This window comes from Sebastes fasciatus, chromosome 12 (assembly GCF_043250625.1).
Source record: "Sebastes fasciatus isolate fSebFas1 chromosome 12, fSebFas1.pri, whole genome shotgun sequence".
In the NCBI taxonomy this organism is placed as follows: domain Eukaryota; kingdom Metazoa; phylum Chordata; class Actinopteri; order Perciformes; family Sebastidae; genus Sebastes; species Sebastes fasciatus.
In genome coordinates this window covers 27,497,494-27,524,027 of record NC_133806.1, presented here as the reverse complement: position 1 = coordinate 27,524,027, position 26,534 = coordinate 27,497,494, and the positions used below count along the sequence as shown (strand labels likewise).

The 26,534-nt window shown below is 39.6% G+C and overlaps 3 protein-coding genes across 4 annotated transcripts in view; 1 reads left to right on the top strand and 2 right to left on the bottom strand.

The window, feature by feature from the left end:
- The window catches only part of tgfbr2b (transforming growth factor beta receptor 2b), a 233,139-nt gene that overhangs the window by 41,944 nt on the left and 164,661 nt on the right, over positions 1-26,534 (bottom strand). The window lies entirely within an intron of this gene.
- Positions 6,834-23,745, top strand: zdhhc3a (zDHHC palmitoyltransferase 3a). Of its 2 annotated transcripts, none has more exons than XM_074654500.1 (7): positions 6,834-6,971; positions 9,357-9,786; positions 11,143-11,267; positions 11,535-11,631; positions 11,970-12,051; positions 12,660-12,790; positions 22,088-23,745. In XM_074654500.1, the coding sequence occupies exons 2-7, from the start codon at positions 9,451-9,453 to the stop codon at positions 22,292-22,294; spliced, it is 978 nt and encodes a 325-aa protein (XP_074510601.1). In that variant the 5' UTR covers positions 6,834-6,971; positions 9,357-9,450; the 3' UTR covers positions 22,295-23,745. The 2 variants fall into 2 exon arrangements, with proteins under 2 accessions (XP_074510601.1, XP_074510602.1); XM_074654501.1 differs by lacking the exon at positions 22,088-23,745 and adding an exon at positions 15,188-15,494.
- tmem42a (transmembrane protein 42a) lies at positions 23,671-26,083 on the bottom strand. Its single transcript, XM_074654502.1, has 3 exons — positions 25,853-26,083; positions 24,902-25,048; positions 23,671-24,738 (listed from the first exon to the last, which is right to left on the bottom strand). The coding sequence occupies exons 1-3, from the start codon at positions 26,048-26,050 to the stop codon at positions 24,589-24,591; spliced, it is 495 nt and encodes a 164-aa protein (XP_074510603.1). The 5' UTR covers positions 26,051-26,083; the 3' UTR covers positions 23,671-24,588.

Genomic DNA, 26,534 nt, shown 5'->3' with positions numbered 1-26,534 from the left:
GTTGATCTCATCATTTGGTTACAGGATGCAGGGCAGAAAGGTGCGGATACCGCTACGCGTGTGTGCCTTTTCGCATGAAATCTCATCATAATCATCAAAAACAACAAGATTTCTTCCACAGTGGAAAGTAAGATCCAACATCCAACAATTTCACTGGTGCTGCAAAATGATTATGGTCTATGGTCTATGGTATATGCATACAGTATACACACAGCAAATGTTATCCTTCTTGCTCAGGTATGTCTGTTTTATAAACTATTCAACAAAGATAAGAAATTCAGCAGTTGGGGAAAAAAAACCATTTTCTCCTGCAGGGATAATCACAGACTATTTTTGAGGTGCAGTATTACGAGCAGGTAAATCGAGTCCTCTTTCATATCACCATGCTGTGATTTTGATTTATAATTAAATATTTTGCAGGTGTAATGAAGCAACAGATGCTCACATTTTTATAAGAAACTAGCAATGAAAACTTTTACGTTTGAAGAACTTCCATAATGACAGGGATGAGTCAGAGCGTACTGACGAAAGCGGGCCGTCAAATACTGATCTCAGAAAGTGTAATAGATTTTTCTGTAAAGTTAATTTTGCATAATTGATTGCTGAAAGCCTCATCCTTTTAACCACAAGTCTCTTTGACTGTCTGCAAATAGTTCATTAGACGTACACTCTGTCCCCATCCTCCCATGCTTCCTTCACCTTAGATCCCTGCATGGCCAGAATGCACACAGCTCCATTATTCTCTGTGAAGTTCAATAGACGTATGTTATATCACAAGCAAATGCAAAGAATTCCCTGTTACATGAATATCTCGCCCCCAGCTGTCTGAGTGGACTCTGTGGGAAACCACAGACAGAAAGGTGAACGTAAATTGCCCAAATGTCACAACGCTGCATTGAGTGGCTGTTTGGCTCTGCACAGAGAGCTGTGTGTAGGTGTTTTAAAGCCTTTCTCCTTGACGGGGGATATAGTAAAAAATATTCTCTATTTTGACATGTGTATAGAGGACAAAGATGGCATAACTCCCTCATCATACACTAATGGAACCAGAAGCAGTCACTTTATTTAGTAAGAGCTGTGAAATACAGGGATTTGCCTGCTACTTTAGTTAGTGGTGCAGGTGCATATCAGCATTTCATGTAATACAGTGAGTCAACACACACCCACACAAGACACAAAATCATCTTATTTGGTGCAAGAGGAGTGTAGGCTGTATAACAGACAGCTCACTGTATGTGCCACCGTGTATACAAATAATCGAATGCAGTGCAACACACCAGCCCTGCCGTAATATCTATTTTCACAAAGCTAATTATATATAAATACGTTTTTGATGACCTTCTTGGAAATGTGTGAATTCAATTATATGTTTATTACCAAGGTCATAGTTAAAGCGGTGTTGGACTACATTACATTGTTGTTTCCAATTTTTTGTCTTTCCCATTTACATACATGAGGGGGTCAGAATATTAGAAACACATCTCAATATAACTATGACGTCAGTGCTATAGAATATAAGTGAAGTAACTTCTCTATGACAGAGTAAAAATAAATGGCATCAAAAAAGTAGACTTTATGGCACAGTAGTGACCATGGAATTAGTAAGGAACAAGGCTGGCAATTTTCTATACTTTTATGCTTCCGCGCATTTGGCCATCAATCACATGATTGTCCATAGTTAATCATGATTAATTGCAAATTAATAGCCCATTTTTTCAGTTAAAAATGTACCTTAAAGGGAGATTTGGTCACATGCCAACTATGAGAAGGGTAAACCAGTTAGAGCAATCAGAGTTCTAAGAGCAGAATCAGTCCTCTCTCCTCACTGTGCCACTGGGTGGTTAATTAGTGACAGCAGTGCTGAAGTGATTGGTCGCATGCCTACGTGATGTGAGACTCTCTATAGCTATGCCGTCCAAAACAATGAAGCAACAGGCTTAATTTACTCGGTGAGCTGCAGAATAAATCTGAAGTTGGCAGCCCTTTTTGTATGTTAAAATGAGTTCTCAATTAAATTTTCATTATCTACAATGATGGCTCTGTTCTTTTCCCAGTAAGCAATGTGACAGTGTGATAGTGTCACAGTGAGCCAACATGCACAATACCAGCATCCTGAAACTGAAGCAGCTAAATGGAATCATTCATTTAATTATTTACACCATGTGCTTTTCCTGCTGTGACATGTCAGATGTCTTCTGTGAAAAAAAGCCTGATTTAAAACAGATGAATAAGTAATAATGATCGTGGCGAATATGAATAGGGGGGTATTTTAAAATGAATTTGCCACTAGTCGATATTGGCTATTTTCATATGGTGAAAAAAGCTTATGAAACATCTTTTAGGTCACCGTGGGACGTAAACTCTCCACTGAAAACAAACGGGAATGATTTTAGGATTACTTTACATGGTTGCTAAGCAGGCCCTGTTTAAGAGGCTATTAAGTAAGAAATCAGGAGTAGCTTGAAGGAGATGAAAGAAATCTAAGGAGAATATTTAGGAATTGCACTTGAGAGACTCTGTAAGGCCTTCCTGTGGCTTCTTCATAAGAAACTGATTAGTGTAAGCGCACTTCTTCGAATCCAAGCCTCTGCTCTTAATAAAAAGAGTGGAAATTCCCAAAGACAACTATAAGGAGATAGGCAGAAGAGAAGAGACTGTGATGGAAAATGAAAGGTTGCTTGTGGTGGCTGCCCAGTAGAATTTAATGGGAATTTGATGTGAGGCACCAAGCTTTATAATTTCCCAGGGACAGAACATCCTTTGTTGATTCAACTCAAGTAACAGACTAGCAGACTAGACAATGTGAGACACACTGCAAACACAAGGCCGACAGACGCTCCCAGACGGCCCCAAACTGGCCGAGGGCCGACCGTCGGCTTGGTGTGTCAGGGCCTTAACATCTGAGCTGTGTGTTAAAACGCTGCCTTTAAAAACTTAAGAAAATGCTGTGGTGGTCTTTTTTTCCGAATTGTTTCTAAAAGACGAGGCCTTAACGCTACTAAAACAACACTCCAAGTATTTTGTCCAAACAAATGCTTGTTTGGCAATGATTTCAATATTTTAGTTACAAAATTAAGCACGTTGTACATACTTGACTTTGAATTCTTTTTTGTTATCTTATGTACATCATTATTGATCTTATTTGTTGTTATCTAAGTTTTACTTGATCATATTCATTATTATAACAAAACTTCTCCATTTGGAGTCAGAATTATACAATTAAGTTGTTTTTTATTGATTTTATACTGTGCACAATGGTAGAATGTGATGATGCACAGGGTAAATGTCACGGCCAAAGGCTCCATTGTGTGCACATAGCCTCCTGTAGTGGATATCAATAGTATTTTATTGCCAGCTAAAACCTTTGTAGTATCTCTGTGCTTTGTGTTATTTATATCTGCTTTGACGCAGTTGCAGTCAAGGAGTCTCTGAATGAATTCAGTGGCATCTCTGTGCATGGCATCATTGCTATAATGGTGTTATCCACTGTCTAATCTAGGAAACATTTTAGGCGAGGATAAGTCTTACTGACACTGGGGATGAATTCTCTGAGGTGTTACCTATCCATAGAGACCAAGATCATGCATATAGACCTGGTAGTTGTGGAGCTATTCTTGATTTATTTTGAGTATGTCTATCTAGGGCCTAGATAGACTGTAAGGTGTGGTTCGCCTAGATTCTAGGTGAACCACACCTTCCAGCACCCTATAGGGCTTAAGAGGATAAGGGTGAGGGTGAATCTAGCTTGATGCAGCAGGTGTAGAAGATAAGAAGATTATTAAAATTCAATATTTAAATGGGATTTTCTTGCTAAAATGGCTTGTTAATTCACATTGTATGTGTGTTTGACATTATTGAACAAAAATGCATTGAAAATGACAGCAATCAGCTTCCTTCATATGCTGCAGAGTTAAAGTTTTGTTAGAGGAAGTTGTTGTGGTTGTTGAGAGATGATCGGAGTGGGGCTACAGAAAGTCCATGAATACAGATAAATTAGGACGTTTCTGGCCTGAACCCTGGAGTGCAGACACAGCTGAAGAAAAGGCATCATATTTTGTGTGAAACCTCAGACCTTACAGCAAAAATAGAACGGCCAGTCATCTTGTTAGACATGCATACCAGCCTGGGTAAGCATTCATATAGTTACTACCATACATGGAAAATGCTGCTGTGTGGACAAAGGTTAAAACAGAACTGAATGGTCCTCATATGTTTATTTAGCTGCACTATCACTACATTTGCTAAATATTATGTATTATAAAAATATTTTCTAAGCCTTCGGGGTGTTTCTTTTGTCGGAGGAGGAAATTTGCAATTTCTTCTTGGCTGACGTAAAAATCCATACGAAGATTCCTACACAAGGTTTCACTTTGTTGAGTTATCTCGTTTAGTTGACTAAAACTACTTAGAAAAAGTAGTTCAAATTACTTTGTTACCCTGTGAGACCTGCGGGACCTCAAGCTATGTGAATAAAAATGGGTTCTATGGGTACCCACGAGTCTCCCCTTTACAGACATGCCCACTTTATGATAATCACATGCAGTTTGGGGCTAAAACCATGCCGTTTTTTGAATGCAATATAAATGTGTTATTTTCGCCTATTCTAAAATGGTGTGTTTGAATATTTCTGCATACTGGGGTCCATAAACAGTCTTGAAATTACATGAATTGGGTATTACTGTAAAGCTGAGACTCTTCTGGATCCAATTAGCCCAACTGTATTCATGTGTGATGATGTTAGATGATGTTAGGTGTCTTAATGTGGTATTTTGGAGGGATTACTGATCATTTTGATCAATTCTCGAGTGGTAAAATTTTTTTGCACCAAATCTGTGTGATGACAAATGGTATCAACCCAAAAATAGCTAGAGCAATTTATGAGACATTCGTGAGCATGAGAGTGGCCACCATATACCCCATCATAATGTTCTAAGCCCTTATACATTTTCACAATTTTTGCCGCTGTGGTTTCAATTAATTAATTAATTGAAACCACAGCGGCATTAGAATGAATCAATGAAGACTGCAGTACATATTTGCCCACAGGCTAAGAGCAATGAGTCATACTGAGTCACACAGAAAGAGTTCTCTGTACGACGCTGCCCTCTAGTGATGACTATGAGGTTTAAGAGGTGTGGAATAATGGAGCCCTCTTTCTTTTTCGACTTTAATGCTTTATTGAACAATGTGATGATTTATAAACAATAACTCATTATAAACGTTGAAGTACAAAGCCCTGGTATATGTCCCAGCAGTTTCTCCGGCTTCCTCCCACAGTCCAAAGACATGCAGGTTGGGTTAATTGTTGTCTATATAAATTGCCCGTAGGTGTGAATGTGAGCGTGAATGGTTGTCTGTCTCTATGTGTCAGTCCTGTGATAGTCTGGCGACCTGTTCAGGGTGTACCCGCCTTACTGTAATATTTAAAGTTCAGAGTCCTTAAGTCTTATACCTGTAGTAGGCAGAATGTTTTGGGCATCATTGGGCAAAAAATCCATAATAACCTTTCAGCATTTTGTAATTAAAGTGCTCTGAGAGATCACAGGTGGTTTCAGAGAGAGCGTTCCTATTGAGCTTTTTATTGCCCACTAAACTGTCAAATAACTGCTTTTAATTTTTTTAGTCCATTTATTCATAGATTAATACATTTGTAAACAAATGTATAAATGTCTATTTTTATTGTACAATTAGTTATTAATCAATTAAATCCTTTATTGCTATTTACATGACTTGTGGTCCTCCATAAAAACATGCCAGGGGTTAATATAAATAAATAAATAAATAATAGTAACTTAAGTAAAAACATTAAAATGGGAGGATAGATCTGGAATATTTTTTTTTTAATTAACTTTTTATTTACAAACTTTATTTATCAAGCAGAGCAACGATATCTTTTTTTTTTCCAATTATCTTTATTTTAAATTTGTAAACAATACAACGAACAAATAAATCAACACATACAGTAGGTAAACAATACATATAAAGGAATAAAGGGATATTTAAAAATAAACAAACATAAAAATAAAATAAATAAAAAGTAACACAAAACACAAAACATGCCAGGGGGTTAATAGAAATAAATAAATAATAGTAACTCAAGTAAAAACATTAAAATGGGAGCACAAACTCCCTGTTTGACTAGCCTTTTTGGTTTGAGATATTGTCTTAATATACTGAATAGTTCCATTTCTTTCTTGAAAACATTAAAGTGAGGTTTAAATTTACATTTATGAATGTCAAACTTTGCGACAATGATAATGAGATTGATTATAAAATACTCTCATATACAGTATATTGTGTTGAACCTTAAAAAAACTTTTTTTTCAATACTCTTTATTTTATATTTGTAAATAATACAAAGAACAATTCAATTAATACATAGATAAACAATACATATAAAGAATATTAGCTGCAAAATATGTTGACTGTTGCCATACAATAAGAGGTACTACAAGCTCTGAACATGTTTCTCATTAACTACATCTGTAAAATAATGTGTATTTAAAATGTATTTGGTATATTGTGATTGTGATTATTTTGTGATTATTTCTTGTGATTGTGATTATTTTGTGATTATTTCTTGGGAAATGTAATTATTATTCATGCCAGTAAAGCTTATTTGAATTTGAATTTGAATTTAAAGAAAATAAAGGGATAAATAAAAATAAAAACAAACAAACATAAAACCCAAATAAATAAATAAAATAACAAAACACAAAACATGCCAGGGGTTGATGTAAATACAATTATAGTAACTTAATTAAAACCAATAAAATGCTTAAAAAAACATAAATAGGTGTGTCTGGACGTGTCCTCTGACGTGAAAAAGGCTTGAAGCCTTTTTGATGATCCCATTGGCTCGCGTCCCTACGTCATGACGTCACGTTGTTGGTGAGGGGGGCGTGGTCAGCGCGTCGGTCGGAGGGGAGATACCAACATCCAGAAACCTGCGGAGGATGCTCGACTTTCAGGTGAGATTCAGCCGGATATAAATGATATTAAGGTGAAGTGAAGGCAGACAGACGCTCCCGAGCGGTTACCGCTGCACAGGTGAAGTGAAGGACGCTGACAGGAATGATAAAAACAGGTTAGTAGACGGTTACCGTGAAACATTAGCTCAGCAGCTGCTAGCGTAGGCTGGACAGGACTGACGTTAGCTAGCTGATGTTTGTGCTTTTAGATGTAGTCAGGTTGCTGCACCATGCAGGCCCACACACTGTCTAACAGGAAACCACACGGGTTTTACTGAATTTAAACATCAGTAGCAGCTATATTATAACCTTTGCTGGCCAAATATAGCTGCTGCTTATTGACAGTGAGATAGAAACTCACCAGACAGGATGAGCTGGAAACCAATGACCCAGCTAGAACAGGCAGCCACTGCCCACTCCTTTAATCTGATTGTCTGTGAATGATATTGTATGTCATAGCTAATTGGTTCCAGCATTCACAGCATATGTTATTCTACTGAGTTTATTTTTATTTTTCGCCAGACCACTTTTTTCCACATTTTTCAACATAGAAACTCCATTCAAACATCAAAACGTGCAGCTCAATTAGGACATGATGGCTATTACTTCTCCCATTCATAACTTTCATATTTTCAGAATTATTAACCATGATTCGTCAAAAAATTCTCCATTGAAAAGAATGGAAGAGATGTTCAGAATTTAAACATTTTCAAGCATTTTCAACTCTTCACTACTCATTCATACTTTCACCTAGAAACTCCCATTCAAACTGTAAAATGTTCCACATCTTCCATAGATTCTGGCTATTATTCAACTTTTATTCATCCCAATTGTACCTTTTGAAATATTTAACTTTGTTTGGAGCTTGGTAAAATTCCCCTTTTTTGTATGTTTACAGGAACCTAGGGATTCACCTAGTTTTTCAAAATAAAAGGGAACTCAGAACTAACTATTTATAAGGCTTCAGCTGCTTTTCATGCAATTACAACTTTTATTTACTGATTCATAATCTTTGATTCTGATTCTGTATCCTTCTTCATAAAGATTAAAGCCAGCAATGCAGTTTAGTGTCAGCTATTCAAAAACCTTCAAATATTCCACATCTTTTATACACTATTGGTATTATTCAACTTTTCAATGATATTCATACAAATTAAACCCATTTGCACTTTTCCAACTATTCCTACTACATCATCTTCTCACAACATTAAAGCCAGCAATACACCATAGCGTCAGCTCTTCAGCATCTAACATTCAGTTCTAGTTATATTAAATGTTAAATTATATGAGGATATGGTCTTGTAGGGTTATTTTTTGTGGTTGTTATGCGCTATGTTATAATGAGCCCAGACCCCCAGGGTCACAGTTTAGCACCTCTCAGTGACCTCTCATACAGCTCCAGGTAGTTTGGCACTGAGTCACACTGCAGAGACACTTTGTGCTGCTCACTGCTGCTGTTTGACCTCTACTGTGACAAAGCTTTGCCAGGCCAACACCGCTGACCAGCTTTCACCTCTGGCTTCTTGTCATGAGATGTGTGTGTATTAGTACGCCCAGATAGCCCAGGAGGACTCTTGATTGTTCATCTACCCCCTTACTTTGATTACCATTTACTGTCCAGTGTTTGGAATACATCTATAATATTGGTATATCTCTATTATATTGTAAACGGCATATTATTTGAACTGTTTTGATTAATCTGAGGCCCTAATTTTGAGAGCTGCAGAGATGTATGAATGATATTTTTTTTAGGTCTGTCAATCGATTAAAATATTTAATCACGATTAATCGCAAATTAATCACACATATCTGTTCAAAATGTACCTTAAATGGAGATTTGTCAAGTATTTAATACTCTTATCAACATGGGAGTGGGCAAATTTGCTGCTTTATGCAAATGTATGTATATATATAGTATTTGAAATCAGTTAACAACACAAAACAATGACAAATATTTTCCAGAAACCCTCACAGGTACTGCATTTTTCCTGCCACACACTTTGAGAACCACTTGACTAATCTATCAATTAAATCACCAGATTAATCAATAATGAAAGAAGTATAATAATAACAGTTTCAGTCCTGCTGTACAATAGCCAGCCACACTCATGAAATAGATTTGCTGTGTAAAATCCCTGCTCTAACTCCTTGAAGGTAAATGCCGGTAAATGTTTTATAAAAGTCTACATGTATATGTTTTTACGGTAATTGAGGTAGTCTTCATTTCAGGTGGGGTTGCCCATATCAGCTGTTAAACACCTTTCTTTTTTTCCTGGCATAGTGAATGTTTAGTCCCAACTGTTGATAAAATGCTTTTCCCCTTCTTAAGAGATCCAAACCTTTAACTTGCCTCTAAACTGCGACCCTCCTGTTCCTCTCCTCCAGTATGTGGTGACTGAGACGGAGGCCTGAAGGCAAAGTGGATCCGGTGGCAGCAGCAGCAGCAGCAGAAGCAGCAGACATCTGGCTTAGATGAAGGATGAAGAGCCCGGTGCACAGATGCAGGGATGTGGAGCACGGGCGTGGTCAGGGCAGGGCCGGGGCCACCTGCCTACAGGCCGAGCAGCGCATCCCTATCTCCAAAGAATTCATCACTTCCTCCTCTGCATCGGCCATGTGGTTCATCAGGGACATCTGCGGCATTGTGTGCGCCATCATCTCCTGGATTCTGGTGTTGTATGCAGAGTTTGTGGTGCTGTTTGTGATGCTGCTGCCCTCCAAGAATCTGACGTACAGCATTGTGAACGGGACGCTGTTCAACATTCTGGCCTTCCTTGCCCTTGCCTCACATGTCAGAGCCATGTGCACTGACCCTGTAAGTTGCACTTGTTTGGTGTTTATTACACACAAATAAAAAATTAGGTGACAGGCACTCCTCCTCCTCCACCACAGTGACCAGAGGGTAGGGGTGAGCGGTGTACCGGTTTCATCACCGTCACCAGTGTCACGTTTGTTTATGACATGGATTTTGCAAAACCGTCATTACAGTGAGAAACAAATATTTTTTCTTTCTTAGGAAATGAACCCTTACATGGCCAATAGAAAGAAAATGGGTACAATCATGTTTTGAGTGGAGTATACCTTTTCATTTTGTAATACCGTGATATTTTCGCCCAATGTCGGCTGGGATCGGCTCCAGCCCCCCCGCGACCCCTAACGGGATAAGCGGTTGCAGATGGATGGATGGATGAATACCGTGATATTATACCGTCACCGCAAAAAACAAAAGAAATACCATGATACACATTTTGGTCTTATCGCCCAGCCCTACCAGAGAGATCACGGTGCACACACGCCTTTGTGGCGTCTCCTCTCAACATCCCTCAGTGTGTGCGAGTGTGAGTTAAAAGTTTACGGGCCCTCTCCCCCTAAACGTCAACGTTTTGAGGCTCATGGATCCGCGCGTTACGCACCACCTCTCCGTCAGTGCCCAGCTGCAAGCCTGTGCGTAATGCATCTCCGGAGGTTTCTGCTCAGCCGGTCCGGTGCCCTCTTGGGTTGCATCGGAAAGTAATATAGTTTTCATTAGTTATCAATACATGTTTATCATATTTAGCCTAATACTTATTATCTTATAATGAATTTTGCTCCCCTGTGCCGCCTGCACCGGTTAAATAGGTTAAAAGTGCATTTGCTCATATGCAGTCAAATGAAGTTGCTGACGGGACAGCGCACGAGCAGATCCGTTTCCTCAGCAGAAAACGGCTCGCTTCTCCAATTTGCCGAATCTGCCTTTTAAATAGAAATGTGCCAAAGTGAAGGAGCACCTGACTTTTGAAGGGAATTGGAGATGACACTCTGATTGGTTTGATTCCTGTTACTCTCAGAACACACCTATGATGAATTAAGAGACTAAATACAACCCCTTTGCCCCTTACGCCTTACTTTACGCCCAGATTATGCGCCTCTTAAGTAGCAAAAGTGGAGTTGAACTAAATGCACTTGCGCCATGCACTTTAGACCATGCGCTATAGATTGTTAAAATATTGCCCCTCAATGTCATATAGACATGTTTAGGGTCTTTAGCTTTATATAGTCCTGATGGAGCTGAACTTTCATAAAATTCTAAAAGTATGTTTAGCCTCTCTCTACTTATTTAATTATGATGATTAATGAGCTGCTACTGATGCTGAAGTCATCTACTGTACTGTGTGGTCATGTTTCTTGCTAGGGGGCGGTGCCAAAAGGGAACGCTACTAAGGAATACATAGAAAGCCTTCAGCTGAAACCAGGGCAGGTGGTCTACAAATGTCCCAAGTGCTGCAGCATCAAGCCTGACCGAGCACACCACTGCAGGTAGGACAAAAAGGACACAAAATTCTCCCTGCCGCATTCACAATCCCAGTCCCGTGCTCACAGCTGCAGTGAAGAAGTCAGACTCATCATAAATTCTGACTTTGGTTAATTTGTGAAAATTGATCACAGCTTGTAGTGCCTGTCAATTTCTACCAATGTTGTCCTTGTGCACAGTTATTGTTGTTGTCTTGGAGGGTTGATGCAATATGTGTTTTATTTTAAACTATTTCTTTTTCCTTCACACTTAACTTGTTGTCTCTCTCACAGCGTTTGCAAACGCTGCATACGCAAGATGGACCACCACTGCCCCTGGGTCAATAACTGTGTTGGGGAGAACAACCAAAAGTACTTTGTGCTTTTCACAGTAAGTTCACTGCAGGAACGAGTCTCTTATAATGTGGGCAGACCACAAACTTTCATTATAAACTAAAGAAGGTTGCTAATTTTCAGCATTTGACAATAAGAAGTTGCCGTCAGATTGTAGCTAACTTGGAGGTCATAACTTTTATTAGGGTTTTTTTTTTTTGTATCTGTGTAACACTGTGCAACTCATCTGAAGGAGGTGAAATCAGTAGTAGTTGCTGTTGTAATGCAGTACAGATGCAGATGAGAGGCATTTCTCTGAATACCACTCTGTTCGCAGTGAGTATATGTAATGAATGGTCCTTCATTGTGTCTTCTTTTCTTTCTTTTTTTACCAAGATGTACATTGCACTCATCTCTCTCCACTGTCTGCTCATGGTCGTCTTCCATTTCCTCTACTGCTTTGAAGATGATTGGACAAGTGAGTGTTTTTGTTTGTTTTTTTAAGCCTATGTAGCTCTCAATTCCCTTCATTCATGAAGAGAAAAGCCTTTCTTCAAGTACTCAAAACCGGAAGTTTAGTTATCTCTCAGAACACTTGAATTATAATATGTTGAAAGGTTATTATGGAATTTTTGCCCCACGATGCCAAAAATAAACTGCCTACATCAGGTTAAAAAAAAAAAGTCACATTGGTGCTTAAAGGGAAACATTGCCTTTTTTTCAACTGGCTTTGCACCGTTGCAGTGTGGGTGGTATGTGCAAATGAACGATGTTCGGCTTCCCTCCTTGTTACCGGCGTCCGGAGCTCACCGCTCACCCGCTGGTAAAAGTCCCCGTCGGACCTAAACCTCCCGATCCCAACACTCCACTCCCTTCCCCCTTTTTACTGCAGCACCATCAGCAGGTGACAAGCGGACATACCTGTTGAAAGAACTGCTTCACCGCTTCGCATCCTCGCTGTAATGCTGCAGACGAGTTAACAGTAGAGTGCTGTAGTCTCTTTTCCTGTAGTGTATAGCAGTTCCTCATATGCTCCTCTTTTTTTGCCCCTTCACTTCTCTTCCTCCACGTCCCTCCATCCCCCAGAGTGCAGTTCCTTCTCTCCTCCAGCAACAGTCATCCTCCTCATACTCCTGTGCTTTGAGGGTCTCCTCTTCCTCATCTTCACCTCTGTGATGTTCGGCACCCAAGTCCACTCCATCTGTACCGACGAGACCGTAAGTGATCCATTTAGTGACCCACAGTCCTCCTTCCTCTTATCTCCCTACTTCCTTCTGCCCCTCTCCCTGCTGCTGCCTCCACCCTTTGCTTTTCACATCTGCAACCTTCTACTTCTAATTCAAACTGTTAACGGCTAAGTGACGTCTCTCATTCCGCAGCCTGATGTAGAATAAGGTCTTAACTTTGACTGGAAACACTGTCTGAAACATGAGTAACTGCCAGAAAGAAAGAAAGAAACTTCAATATTGAGTGCTTTAAAGGGAAATTTGTAGCGACTGTGACCACAAATCTTTTTTTCTATCTGATATCGAGGATCCATTGTGCAAATCAGCCACTGATGTCATTATAAACTTCAGTAAACCACTTGGTACTCAGCTGTTTCCCTTATTTTGGCAGTTACCTCAAAAGCACAATCTGTAATCTAAATGTAGATGAAAAGGTTGCCCCATTACCATAATTTTAAACTCTTTTGAACCTGCTGTCACCTGCCAAATTGATTTTCTGGTCTTTAATGCAAAATTGGAACCAGACAATAACAATTAAATTTGAGTATTAATGTTTTCTTAGGCTGTTTGTGGTTTGTTTACACCAGTTATGTTTGAAAACACAGTAAAACAGATCTCAGTTGAGAAAAAATCTTTTTAAGTCAAACTTTTGAATTATATCTATAAATATAATGTTATTTACAAGGTGCAAACATATTGATTGGGCCATTATTATCTACCATAATTATGATTTGTCTGTGATCTAATGTTGGTCTAATGTGTGCCGGTGTCATAACACACCAGTGTCAGGTGGTAGTCGTCTTAAAAGTCAGTATTGCAGGCAGGGTCTGAAATAAAACATTTTCCTCACCTGCCACTTTTAACATAGGAATTGCTTTTTAAAAATACTTTTTCTTAATATAAGGAAAACCTATCTGGCATGGAGGCAGGTAACGTTAAATGTTTGGGTGCTAATTTCATCCTCTGATTGCAGGTCATACATTTAACCCGTGAGCTTTAAAGGTGTCTTACTTCTATCTTGGCAAAGTGTGAACAACCTGCTCATGAAATCAGTCTGAGTTTTCCCTTTTTGCTACAGCCACAGAGGTAGTGGTTAGTGTGTAAAACCACTAAGTGATGTACTTGAAAGATGCAAATGTATTTTCATAGAAAGGTCAATTTGTCCATGTATCAGTGGAAGAAGGAATCAGTACCCCCTCTATGTAGTTTGGTGCCATCCTAAAATCATTCAGCCTGTGTATTGGAGCTCACCAAACCAAACTCCCTTTCCTGCTTTGAACTTCTTTTTGTCTGCAACTCTAGGTCAGATATATGGGAGACATTCGATCGTGTAATCAAGGAGAGAGGGCTTTGACATGTGGGGAACTGTACAACCCACCAGCCCGTTCGCACGAAAAGGCGTAAAAATGCCACGATAATGCACAAGGCGTTAAGCGTACAATAAGTACGCCTTTCTTGATTTCCGTGTGTCTTTTGTACGCCATGTATCCTTTACTGACTGCAATGTAAACGCATCTGCGTATAAATTCTACGGTAAGAGTTAGTGACGTAGTATAAAAGCGAGAAAGACCACTTATGGTGGGCGGGAGGTGAGGTGAATGGGTCCAACAAACCCTGGACTTTTAACCAGGAGACCCGTGTTGTTGACCGTTGTTTTGTTTTGTAAGTTACATTAGTGACAATTGTCACGTGTTTTTGTTGACATTTGTGACGTGTTTTCTGTTGTTGTTTCCGTACGTGTTTTACTTAGTTTCCGTACTTATTTTAAGCCCAACCATGACGTTTTCCCTTACCCTAACTAAGTGGGTTTTCTTGGCACGCAACAAACACAGGACTTTTAACCAGGAGACCTGTCTTCGAGACCGTTGTTGACCCGTGTTTTGTTTTGTAAGTTACGTTAGTGACGATTGTCACGTGTTTTTTGTTGACGTTTGTATTTTCCGTAGTTGTTTCCGTGCATGTTTTACTTAGTTTACATACTTATTTTAAGTCCAACCGTGCTGTTCTTCCTTACCCTAACTAAGTGTTTTTTTTGCCTGAACCTAAGTTTAGTGGATTAGACCTAAAAACTGTGGACGTTTGTGTGGCGTACAAATGACACACAAAAACGCTAAAAGGCGCACTCATGACACGCAAAATATCTGTGTAATGTTGTGGTATTTATACGCCTTCCTGTGAGATTGGGTTGAAAGGAAACCGGATGCAAACAGCGACATTATGCTTGTAGAGAAACCACTGAAATACTGGGTTTGTGGCCCGGATGATTTTCAGAAGGTTTAAAGTTTTCTTTTATCTTTGATGATATTTTATAAGCTGGAATTTGGTTTGTGATTACTGACTGGGTCACAAAAGCACACCAACTGAAGTTTGGTTGTCTCTCATTTTCAGGGCATAGAGCAGTTGAAAAAGGAAGAGAGAAGATGGGCTAAAAAAACTAAGTGGATGAACATGAGGGCGGTATTTGGACACCCTTTCTCCCTATTGTGGTTTAGTCCCTTCTCCACCCCTGAACACGGGAAGGCTGAGACCTACCAGTATGTGGTGTGAGAGCTCCGCGCGTTGAACGAGGCGGCCGGGTCACAACCAAAGTGGGAAACCCTGCCCAGCCCCGTAGAGCTCAGCTATGACAGTCTGTTGCTCCCAATGCTGAACACGGTTTACATTGTATCTCCCACACTAGCCATGGACAGCTTTCCATCTGCTTTTTGTTTGTGCGCTATTCGTTTTATTTTTGTGTTGCCTTGAGTGAGTTGCAGAGAAAAAGAAAGCACTTTCAGTTTGTGAATCCTGTTTGAAAACACTGTGATTAATCTGTTTCTTTTTGAGCTGTTTCTATTTCTGTTGTTGTATCAGAAGCCTTTTTTTTTTCTTGCACTGTTTACTCTTGCTTTCCCTTAAAGGGTTAGTTCAGCTAAATTCTTAAAAAACAGATTTTCTCACTAATCCCTAGTGATGTCTGGCCATGCTGATACCTGAAACCGCCATCCCAATACTAACAATTATTTTCATTATCAATAAATCTGCCAAATATTTTCATTTATTAATCTGTAAAAGGCATTACTATGCATCTCCAGTGACCACTTGTGATCGGATCTCACTTCCTCGCCCTATATACAAATAAACCTGTAGTAAACACATGGCTAATACGGCAGACGTTTTGACGTAATATTACAGGAATGTCAGTAGTAATATTTCTACATATTCGTGAATTCGGGCATATTTTATTAACATCAAAATAAAAGGTTATTGTACTGGCGGTCCCCGGGACCTCCATGCCACCGACACCACTGCCTTTGCCAGGCAACAGCAGTCTGTAAAAGATCCTGGTGACAGTATAAAATGTGCTTGGGACGCAATAAACTCACTATTGTCGTGTCCAGGGGACGCACCCGATGTTTACCTGATAATGCTACATTGTGAACAACAAATCCGTGTTGAAACCGTCAGGACGAGAGCTAGTTAACGTTAGCAGCTACAGCTGTTAGAGCAGTACCATTGATTGCATTATGATGCGTTCAGGCTCTATGCAGTAAAAATGAGAAGGGCGAAGGTCAGTTCTAATTTTATCATGGTGTGTTCAAATGTAATCTTGTAAAAACCTGAATAAATCCAGTTATTTGAAAGAGATGTTTTCACTCAATAAAATAGAGTAGTATAGAAGTATGGTATCGACTACTAAATTATCCAGATGTCATTTTTCAAAGCGTTGAAGCACCACAAACAAGATTCCATTCACCAACACTGTACAAAGGTGAGAGTAAAACATTCTGGTCCTGGACGAATAAAACCAAAGTTTGCTATTTAGTACGCTAAAACAGTAAGCAAGATTTTTGAGTATGTCCGAAACCTTAGGCTGAAACCAATAGTACGCGAATTACATACTATTTCCGGTGAAATATTACAGTATGCAACGCTGGACACTACGGCAGCATAAATATCCCACAATGCAATGTGTTAGTGACAACAACAGACGTTGACGGACAGCTCTGTAACATCAATAACGCTTCAATTTAACTGTTAAATATAAGATTTCACTTTGCTAGGCGTAATTAAAACAATTCCAAACTCAATTCTCACAAACCGTTGTTTTCTTCACATGAGGTTGACACAGGTTACCATGGTTACACGTCTCCAACCAGCAAGGAGGCTCTCAGGAAGTGGCAACGTAAATTACTGCTCGGTGCGTTTCAAAAGATGCGTACTACAGTTTGTTGAACGATAGTACACATATTGGGTATGTAGTGCATAGTATGCGATTTCCGACGAAGCCCAAAACTATCTGCATGGCTACATACTGCTAGTGGTCAGAGGAAAAATATGTTGTTTTGTAATTTGGATGAAGTAACCCTTTAAATCATCCTCTTGTCAGACAGTAATCAGTAGTGTGTTCCAGATATGGACAAACCTTTTAAAGAGGTCCCCACTAGAATGGATTGGATGAATGGTTAGGTTACAGTAGGTTCTACTGTCACATTCCTTGTGGGAGCCATTCTACCAACACATCCATTCTTAGGTTGACCCTTTTAAATGGTGCCAAATACAGCACGTAAAGGAACAGTTTGCCGTCATTATTGTGGATGTTTAGTCAATTAGGATTGTGAAAGTATTTTAGATCCACCCAGTTGAGCAGAAAAAAGTTATTTTTCTGCTAAAAGTCAAGTTTGTTTCACCCATTCTTACAACGTGTTCACACCGCAACAGGTGGTGTTCAAACCATCCCCACAGCTGACCTGTGAGACCCAGGTCAAGTAGACAGTATCTTACCTTACAAGAGCACGTTTAAAGTGGTCCTTTAAAGTGTTGTATTTGTGACAGAGTGAAGTACCCCTCTGAGAAAACTACACACAAGTCTCACTGCAGTTTAATCCTGTGTTTTAAATGACTTTTACGTGTTGCCCACGTGTGGAACATTCTCCCTGATTCCTCTCTGATACATGCTCGACATGAACAAATCTTTATTAGAGGGCAGAGATGTATTTTTTTTCTCTCTCTCAGCAAAACCAGCCCGAAAGTTTGTGTTCGTTCCACCAAATGGAATCAATACAGAATCGAAATGCCAGCTTGCTTCGGTTGTAGCAGGCTTTGCTGAATTATTCTTGTAATGCACAATGGGGAAATGAAATGGTTTCAGTCCGTGCAGATGTCGACCTCATCTTGTCTTTCAGCTGCAAATCATGGTTGTTAGTGTGTTGTCGGCAGGCTGTCAACAACCACATTCTAACATGTGCTCATTCTCCCTTTTTTGAGGAAAGGTTTGGCCATCCACAGTAACACTAACGCTTCCTGTATGTGTGTGTGTGTGTGTGTACTTGTACAGCTATCTTTGTGAGGACCGATTTGAGTTTTAGACCTTCAGAGTGAGGACATTGTGTCCAATCCTCACTGCTTCAAAGCCTGTTGGAGGGTTCAGACTTGGTTTTAAGGTTCAGGTTAGAATTAGCTTTAGGTTAGGGTTAAGGCCCAGACACAACAAACCGACGTCAGAGAACTAGCGGCGACGAAAGCCGACTGTGTCTTGGCTAAAAGTTTGTACTCGAACACACTGCAAAGACTACAGCCAACGGCCAACTAGCACGTACGTTCTGCGCCTGCGTGAGATGAAATAACTCTCCACACTAGCAGACGACGGTAGTCTGTATTCATCATTCAAAAAGGGAAACCGAAGACGGTGTTTGCCGGCCATTTTCACACCACTCTCACTCACCGCTTAGCTTCATTCCAGACGGCCTTGTCATTGTGAAAATATCCGTGTATTGGAATGATCAGAGATGAAGATGAAGAATGAGAAGAGCCTTCTGTGTTCATCCTCTTGACTTTACTCGTTGGCTTGCTTTCCTCACGACCCTTTCTCTTCTCGTGCACCGATTCGCTTAAAGGGCCGGCGTCAATGTGTAGCATTTAGAGGGATCTATTGGCAGAAATGGAATATGGTATGTTTTCTTTAGTGTATAATAACCTAAAAATAAGAATGGTTGTGTTTTTGTTACCTTAGATTGAGCTGTTTATATCTACATAGTGAGCAGGTCGCCATGTTTCTACTGTAGCCCAGAACGGACACACCAAACACTGGCACTAGAGAGGGCCATTCACATTTTCACGTTCTTGCGTCGGCCACTGTAGTTCTCCTAAACGCTTGGCACAAGTTTCAGTTGGTTGCACTCTGCAATCTCACCTCTAGATGCCGCCAAATCCTACACACTGGACCTTTTAAGCTGAACAGCCAATCATGGATTTCTATCACAGACGTGCTCCGCCACCAATTCAACGTGCTGAGTCGTCCGAAAAGCCGCCGACAAGGACAGACTAGTGCCAACGGACACACTTCAAAAACTAGGCCCACAGACGCTTACCAATGGCCCGACATTGGCCGACGGTGTCATGGCCTTTATAGTAAGGGTTGGGGTTAGGCATTTAGTTGTGATGGTTAAGGTAAGGAGCTATGGAATGCCTTATGTCAATGAGTGTCCTCACAAAGATAGAAATACAGGGATGTGTATGTGTGGGCACTTGCCAGTGAAACAGCCCCTGTGCTGTGTTTTATCTTGTGAGCGTGTGCCAAATTCAATAATCCCCACAGTTACATGATGATTTGGGAAAGCGTTATGAAATTCCTCAAAAAAGGCCACTGGCTCGGCTTTAAAAATGAAAATAGTATGAGGAGTCAAAGGGACGCACCGTATAAAAATGTATAGCTCTGCATACCTCTTATTATGCAGCAGCGGGATATTAGCTTGACTGTATTTCTGCACTATCCCAGCCTCCTTCAAAGCATTTAACAAAGTATTAACTTCCATCATTCACATTTACACGAGTACTAAAAAATGCTAATTCGCACTTTGTATTTATTGTTTACGATTTTTCACCTGTGTGATCTGCTCTGTTCTAAAGTGTGCATTATATTCTTTATATTCTTTGTTTACATGATATGTTATGTATCTTTTGTTTTCTGAATGCATGGTACAGGTGAAGGTTAGTTTAGTGATGTATGTGAAAAACACTGCTGGTGTGATGATGCCAAGTCTCGCTGGTGAGAGTGATGCTGGAGATGATTTGTTTTTTACAGAAATTTTAATTATTTCTAAATATTCTGAAAATACTTCAGCACATGCGCAGAGAATAAATACTTCTCAGTTGCAATGCAAAGACTGTGTTTGCTTGCTTTTTCAAATGTATTTATTTCTCTTTGATTGTGGAGGGCCTACTACACCCAATTATATGTTTCAATCTCTCAATTCTTTATGTTGAAGTAATGTGGGGATCACACTACACGAGAATCGAGCTGATTTCGGGCCGATTCCTCCCGACAATACACAGCAAAGCCCCGATTTCTTTGATCGTTTTAAAGATTATATTTTCAGATATTACTGTGGTGTTATGAATGTTAAAAGTGTTTTTTTACATCCCCCAATTGGAAGTCCATCCCGGCCGCACAGATCTCAAATCGTAAATATTAAACATGTTCAATATTTGTTGATTGATGTTGAAATTGCAAATTTCCCCACTGCGGGACTAATTAAGGAATATCTTAATCTTATCTACGATGGGATATCCTGTTGTGCGTGGGGAACCCCGAGGACAGCCGATGAGAACGACAGCCAATTGAGAACCAAGCCTACTGAAGAAGGAAGGAACACCACCGCCGTCGTGGCGGCCGCGGCTAATGCATGAGCTAATTCATAAGGCGAAGCATAAAGTAGTAGTAAGATGGAGCTCAGAAATGGAGGACCAACTTGTTGATTTGTGGCAACAACACAAGTGTTTATTTAACGTGTCTCCATGACTTCATCCTTCGTGAATTTTCAGTACAAAGTAAAAACTAACATTGCTAATTCTTCCTGCCCGTCGTTAGCCATGTTTGTTTACACTAAAGTCACGTTCGATCGCCAGAGATTTTGCAAGATTTTAATTTTTTTTCATGTTTTTTTTAGTGGGGATTCTTGTTGTTCATGAATGAATCTATTAGTGTGTGGTGTGCTGTTTTGGTCATTGCTCTCCACACACTATAGGAACAAAACTGTTAAATCTATCATAACATGTTATGTGCGGGGCGGGGTCTCATATTTTCAAAATCTGTTAAGATTTGAAAAATCTTTTATTGTGGGCCAGCCTTTAGGTTAAAGAAAAGGTTTGTGCTTTCCCTGCATACAGTCCTCTCACACCCTGCATTGTTATATTACCAGTCCGTCCTTGTCTTTCATTCTATTCCAACTTTACTCTGTAATCTACCTCTTTCCCATGCAATGTTCTCTCTACACTCATGCATTTTGCTTTGGTTGATAACTCATTCTGCCAAAAGCTTTCTGAAGCAGACTGCTCTTTGTAATCTTGACGAGAGGTAAGCTTGCAACAGAGGTCACGTTAGCCGTCCCATCGAGCTTAACACATCACGAGCATGCTGATTTCAACTCGAAGGCCAGAGTGCGCTTCATGTCTTTGTTGTTGCTGTTTCAGATTCAACCAAACATTATGAATGAATGAGTGTGCGTAACATGATGCATGCACCATTTTGACCATTTGACTTGTTTGCTTCCTCCGCTTAGGTTTATTCTTTATTTTTAAATTGCATGTGAGTTATTTTGTACAGTATGTATTATTTTTTGGGCATGTTTCTTAGAAAACAAATGAATCCGAACTGATACAAAAGCATTTAAAGGAAAGACTTAAACCTATTGTATTACAACACTCACATGTTCTATGTACATTAAAGGAGTAACCACTCCTCCTGTCTATAGTGGCCACGAGGAGATCATTTCACTACACTGTAAAAGATGGAGGACAAAATCCGCAGTCCTTGCACAGTGCAAAAATACATTCCAAAGTTTAGCCTAGGTTGATATTCAAGTGGGATCAGAAAAATGCTTTGCAGAATTCACGTTGTTGAGTTCAATACTTTAGATAAATACCTGCAACACTAATGGTATTCCCATCAGCCCCAGCTGTACTTTGCTTTATGGCCAATATGGACAGGAGGACTGATTAAAGCAACCGATTGCTCCTTCAACACACAGACAGCAAATGAAAAATCTGAACCTATCCTTTCATTTAAATATGTATATTTACATATACATATATATGTATATAATATATATTTCTAAGCCCTGGACATCTGTAGCCTGATTTGTATCTGAGAAACAGGACCAAAGAGCTCAATCATAGTGTTTCGTTGCAGTTTTAGTCATCAACCCTGTGTCATAGCTGTGAGTGATAGTGCATGAAGAAAAAGACATCCGGTCCTTTTCTGTCTCCGCTTCGTTCACCTCAGACACCTCATTGTTGTGTCTTCTCCAGGGCATCGAGCGTCTGAAGGGAGAGACGGGGAGGTGGGGGAAGGTGCCGTGTTGGGAGGCCATGGAGACGGCGTTCGGCGGCCGGTTCTCCCTGTCCTGGTGCAGCCCCTTCGCCGGGCTGAGCTGCAAGAAGAGCCCTCCAGATCACGACCCCATCCCTCAGGGGGAGATCATCGAGGAGGACGTCATAGAGATACCACTCAACTAGCAGCACTGCCTGCAGTCAGGAAGACATTTCCTCTCAGTCTGGCAGCGCTTCTCTGCAAGCAAGTTTTGAATTTGTGGACTTTAGACTTTATCAGGGCTCTCTTAATAGCGAGAAAACCACCTGGAATTTTTATTTAGATTTTTCATCTCGATGTAGCATCTTCGACCTTTTATAAATGTTCTGCTATTGCACACATGACGAGAAGGAGTATAATACCATGTGGATGACTTTTTTTTTTACTTTTTTTCAACAAACTATACTATTATTTTTTTGTCATACTATACTATGACTTTTTCAATTACTTTTTTTCGACATACTATACTGTGACTTTTTTCCGACATACTATACTATTTTCTTTTTACTTTTTTCGACATTTTGACACTGACTTTTTTTTACTTATTTTATTATTACTTTTTTTCAACATACTATATTATGTCTTTTTAAAAAAAAATTAATTTACTTTTTTCAACAAACTATATTATTTTTTTTGTCATACTATACTATGACTTTTTCAATTACTTTTTTACGACATACTATACTATGACTTTTTTTATTTTTATTTTTTTACTTATTATACTATGACTTTATTTAAACTTTTTTTTACTTATTATACTATGACTTTTTTTTTCGACATACTGTACTATGACTTTTTTAGACTTTATTTTACTTATTATATGATGACTTTTTTCCGACATACTATAAAATAACTTTTTTTTCGACACATTATACTATTTTCTTTTTTGTCATACTATACTATGACTTTTTTTTCAAATGACTGAGCCCTTCCAGCTCCTTCACTTCTCCAAAGTGTTTCTGACTTGAGGTGAGAAGATGATGGATTTGAAAGTGTCTCATTGAACCGTCTCAGGAGAACACCACTAATAATAGCAGCACTAATGTGTCACTGAAGCATGAGCGGTTTGCTTTCGACCACTTTCCTGTCTCTGGTGCCTTTTTGAGGACTTTAATTCACCTTGTGCCTTATCTGTCTTGACAAGCCAACATTATAGTGTCGGGAGAAACACTTATGATATATTGTTCCACTACTAATCTGTTCAGTTCTGGTGTCTGGAGTTTCCATTTTCATCTCCATCACTCCGTTGCACACGTGGAATAGACGGTAATTCACTTTGTGTGTTACAGATTATTGTGTAATTGAGTAAACCGTTGGATAAGGGCTTTCAACTGTTAAATGGGTGCTGGATATCATGGGACCACTCGCATTTTTATTATGTTTACATTATTTTAACACTGTTTTATCATTTTTGTGGGTTTCATTTTTAAATTCTAAAATAAATGGCAATATTTCATATATCTGTACATTACAAACAGTATTGTTTGTCAAATTGTTGCTGTTAATAATCCTCAAAGAAACATTGAGTGAATGACAATTTATTTTTTACAAACTTACATGACATACTAAAGTATTTACAATAAAATTGAAAACGTGACTGTTGGCTGTTTTAATCAGTAGTCTGACAGAACAGCAGGAATGCTTTCAGTACTACTGCGCATTCATCAGGACAAGCAAAACGCTTGGCTTTGTCATTAAATACTTGCATTGGACTTCAGTGTACAGAATTTATCTCAGTATTTCATTGTTTTGGTGTGCTTTGCTTTCTACCAGTATCGTACTTAATACTACCACTAGATGGTGCAAAACTAAACATGTCAAAAAGCCTCAGAACGCTTCCGATGCCAAAATCTTGTCCCTTCGCCTGCAGATTCTACATTCATATGCACAATCTGTTTATATAGAGATTAGTAATACATTAACTATGGAGAAGTACCTCAGACAACTCCACTTCACTCCACTTTAATGTAGTGTAACAGTGGTCCAGTGGGTTATTATCCCTGGTGGGACACTTATGCTGTCTGTATTTTGGTAGCTCTTTGCTGAGGTTTGCTCTGTTAAAGTCCCCAAAAACAATGAGCAGGGAGTCTGGATGATGTTGTTCCATGTTAGTAATCTGGTCCAGACCAGAATAAACGAGGAAAAGTCCCGTGGTGAATAGAACGATTTACAGTTGATGACTCTCCACGTAGGAACTGCATGTTTTCTTTAAAACTGTGACATTTGTATGCACCTGAATGTACCATCAGCTCTGCGTGACGAAATCTGCTGTTTTAATTGCACTTAACATTAAGACACTGAGTTACCTCCTTCTATAATAAGCAACATTTCCACTTTTAAGTGCCTGATAAATTAAATTACGTATCCCTGAGTGAGTCTTGCCACAGGTTGTTGTGACTGAAGAGCAGCGGCTGCATGCTCGTGATGAGTCAAAGCTGCATTATTTGTCCTTTTTGCTATCCTCCTTCTCTTGTTGGATAGTCTGAGGTGTGGATCCATGAAGCACCAGCAGTCCACACAGAGTGAGAGATATTCCCACCCACCATAGAGTTGCATGACTCTCTCCGAAAATCACCCTCCCCAGGACGGCCTAAACACACAGACAGAAGAGACTCACTGTGAGACACCAACATGCAGTATGTCTAAATGCTTTCACAACAAGTACATTTCTTTTCACAGGCTCAGCACTGATGTTCAAAGTATAACAATGAAAGGTGAATAGCCTACTGGAGCACCACAGGGTGAATGCTTACTGAGGAGATGAAGTTGGATGCGGTGGTGGTGACTGTAGCCCTGGCTGAAGAGGAGCAGTGTCGCAGAGCCTTGGAGAAGAAGGTCCACATGACAGCATTGCAGGTGAAGAGCATGCCTCCACACAGCAGCCGCAGGGGGACGTGGAGCTGCAACAACAAACACAGGTGAAATGAGAACACAGGTGGGTGACAAATGAAAAGAGAAATATTCTATATAAAATTTAATTAAATAATTCAAATGAATTGTAAAAGTGTATAAGGGTTTACAACATTATGATAGAAGTATATGATGTCCATTCCCATGCTCTATTATGTCTCATAAGTTGTTGGAGCAATTTTTGGGTTGATACCATTTGTTACACAGATTTGGTGCTAAATTTTAAAAAAAATTGACTACTTGGGAATTGATAAAAATGATCAATAATCCCTCCAAAATACCACATTAAGACACCAAGACCTTGACGAACACCATAGAAAAAGTCATGCTGTGATTTGGGATCAAAAACTTTTGACATTTGTAGATTTCTGCAAGAATTGCATTTTTCTGCGATTGGATGGCGAGCACTTCTGTTGTGCAAACTGCTCAGAAACCCCCTTATTGTCAATCTAGCTAGGAAAGCCATCCATCCTCTGAATGCTCTGGGTCTCTAGTTTGTGGCTGTAAAGTTTCATGAGGCTGTGATTATCCTAGAGGTCACCACAGGTCATTTTATACAATAAGGTCAAATTTAAAAAAATGGTCTCAATACAATGAAATGTCTCCTATGGGGACTAACATCATCACACATGAATACAGTTGGGCTCGTTGGATCCACAAGAGTCTCAGCTTTACAGTGATACACAATTTATGTAATTCCAAAACTTTTTAGGGACCCCAGTATGCAGAAATATTCAGATACACCATGCTATTATTCCGTCTCCTATAGTGCAGTCCTAGTAAGCAGGTCTCACCCAGTCACAGGCTGCAGTTCCACCGGGTGTTTCAGTCCAGCTGCTGAGTCCAGACTCACACATCTGTCTCAGGTAGTCTGCTCCGAGAGACAGCTTGGCAGCCAGAGAGGCAGCGGCACCCAGAAAGCCCGCTAACAACGCGTAAACAGACCCTGAAGTCATGTTTGGATGACACACACTGCCGGAACAGGAGTCCATGATAGTAGAGACCCAACTGACTGACAACAAGTCTGTCAACAGTTAAAACGTAAAGACCGGGGTAGAAATTTTCAAAATAAAATCCTACTTGAAACCGATAGCTATACAAATCACAGATCTCACTCATATATTCAGGATGTAAATTAAATTGGTTTGTCGTTTTGTACGCTGTCTTCCGAAAATGTTGCCTACGGTGCATCTGTATTCATCATAACGCTAACGTTTTAATTTTGTCCGGGGTGCCTTAAGATGCCACACAGTCCATTTAGCCACATAGTTACTCCCCAAAATACCTTGTCAAAATCCATCTATCCTAAATATCCATATTATAAAAAAGTGAAATTTTCATGTTATTTTATTATAAAGCAGGCTTAAGTCCTATATGAATACTGTGAAAGTATCGAAACACTCAATCGACAGGGAAATACACACAGCCCGTATTCAGAAACTCTGCATTTGAAACAAGCTGTCAGGATTTCTGCCC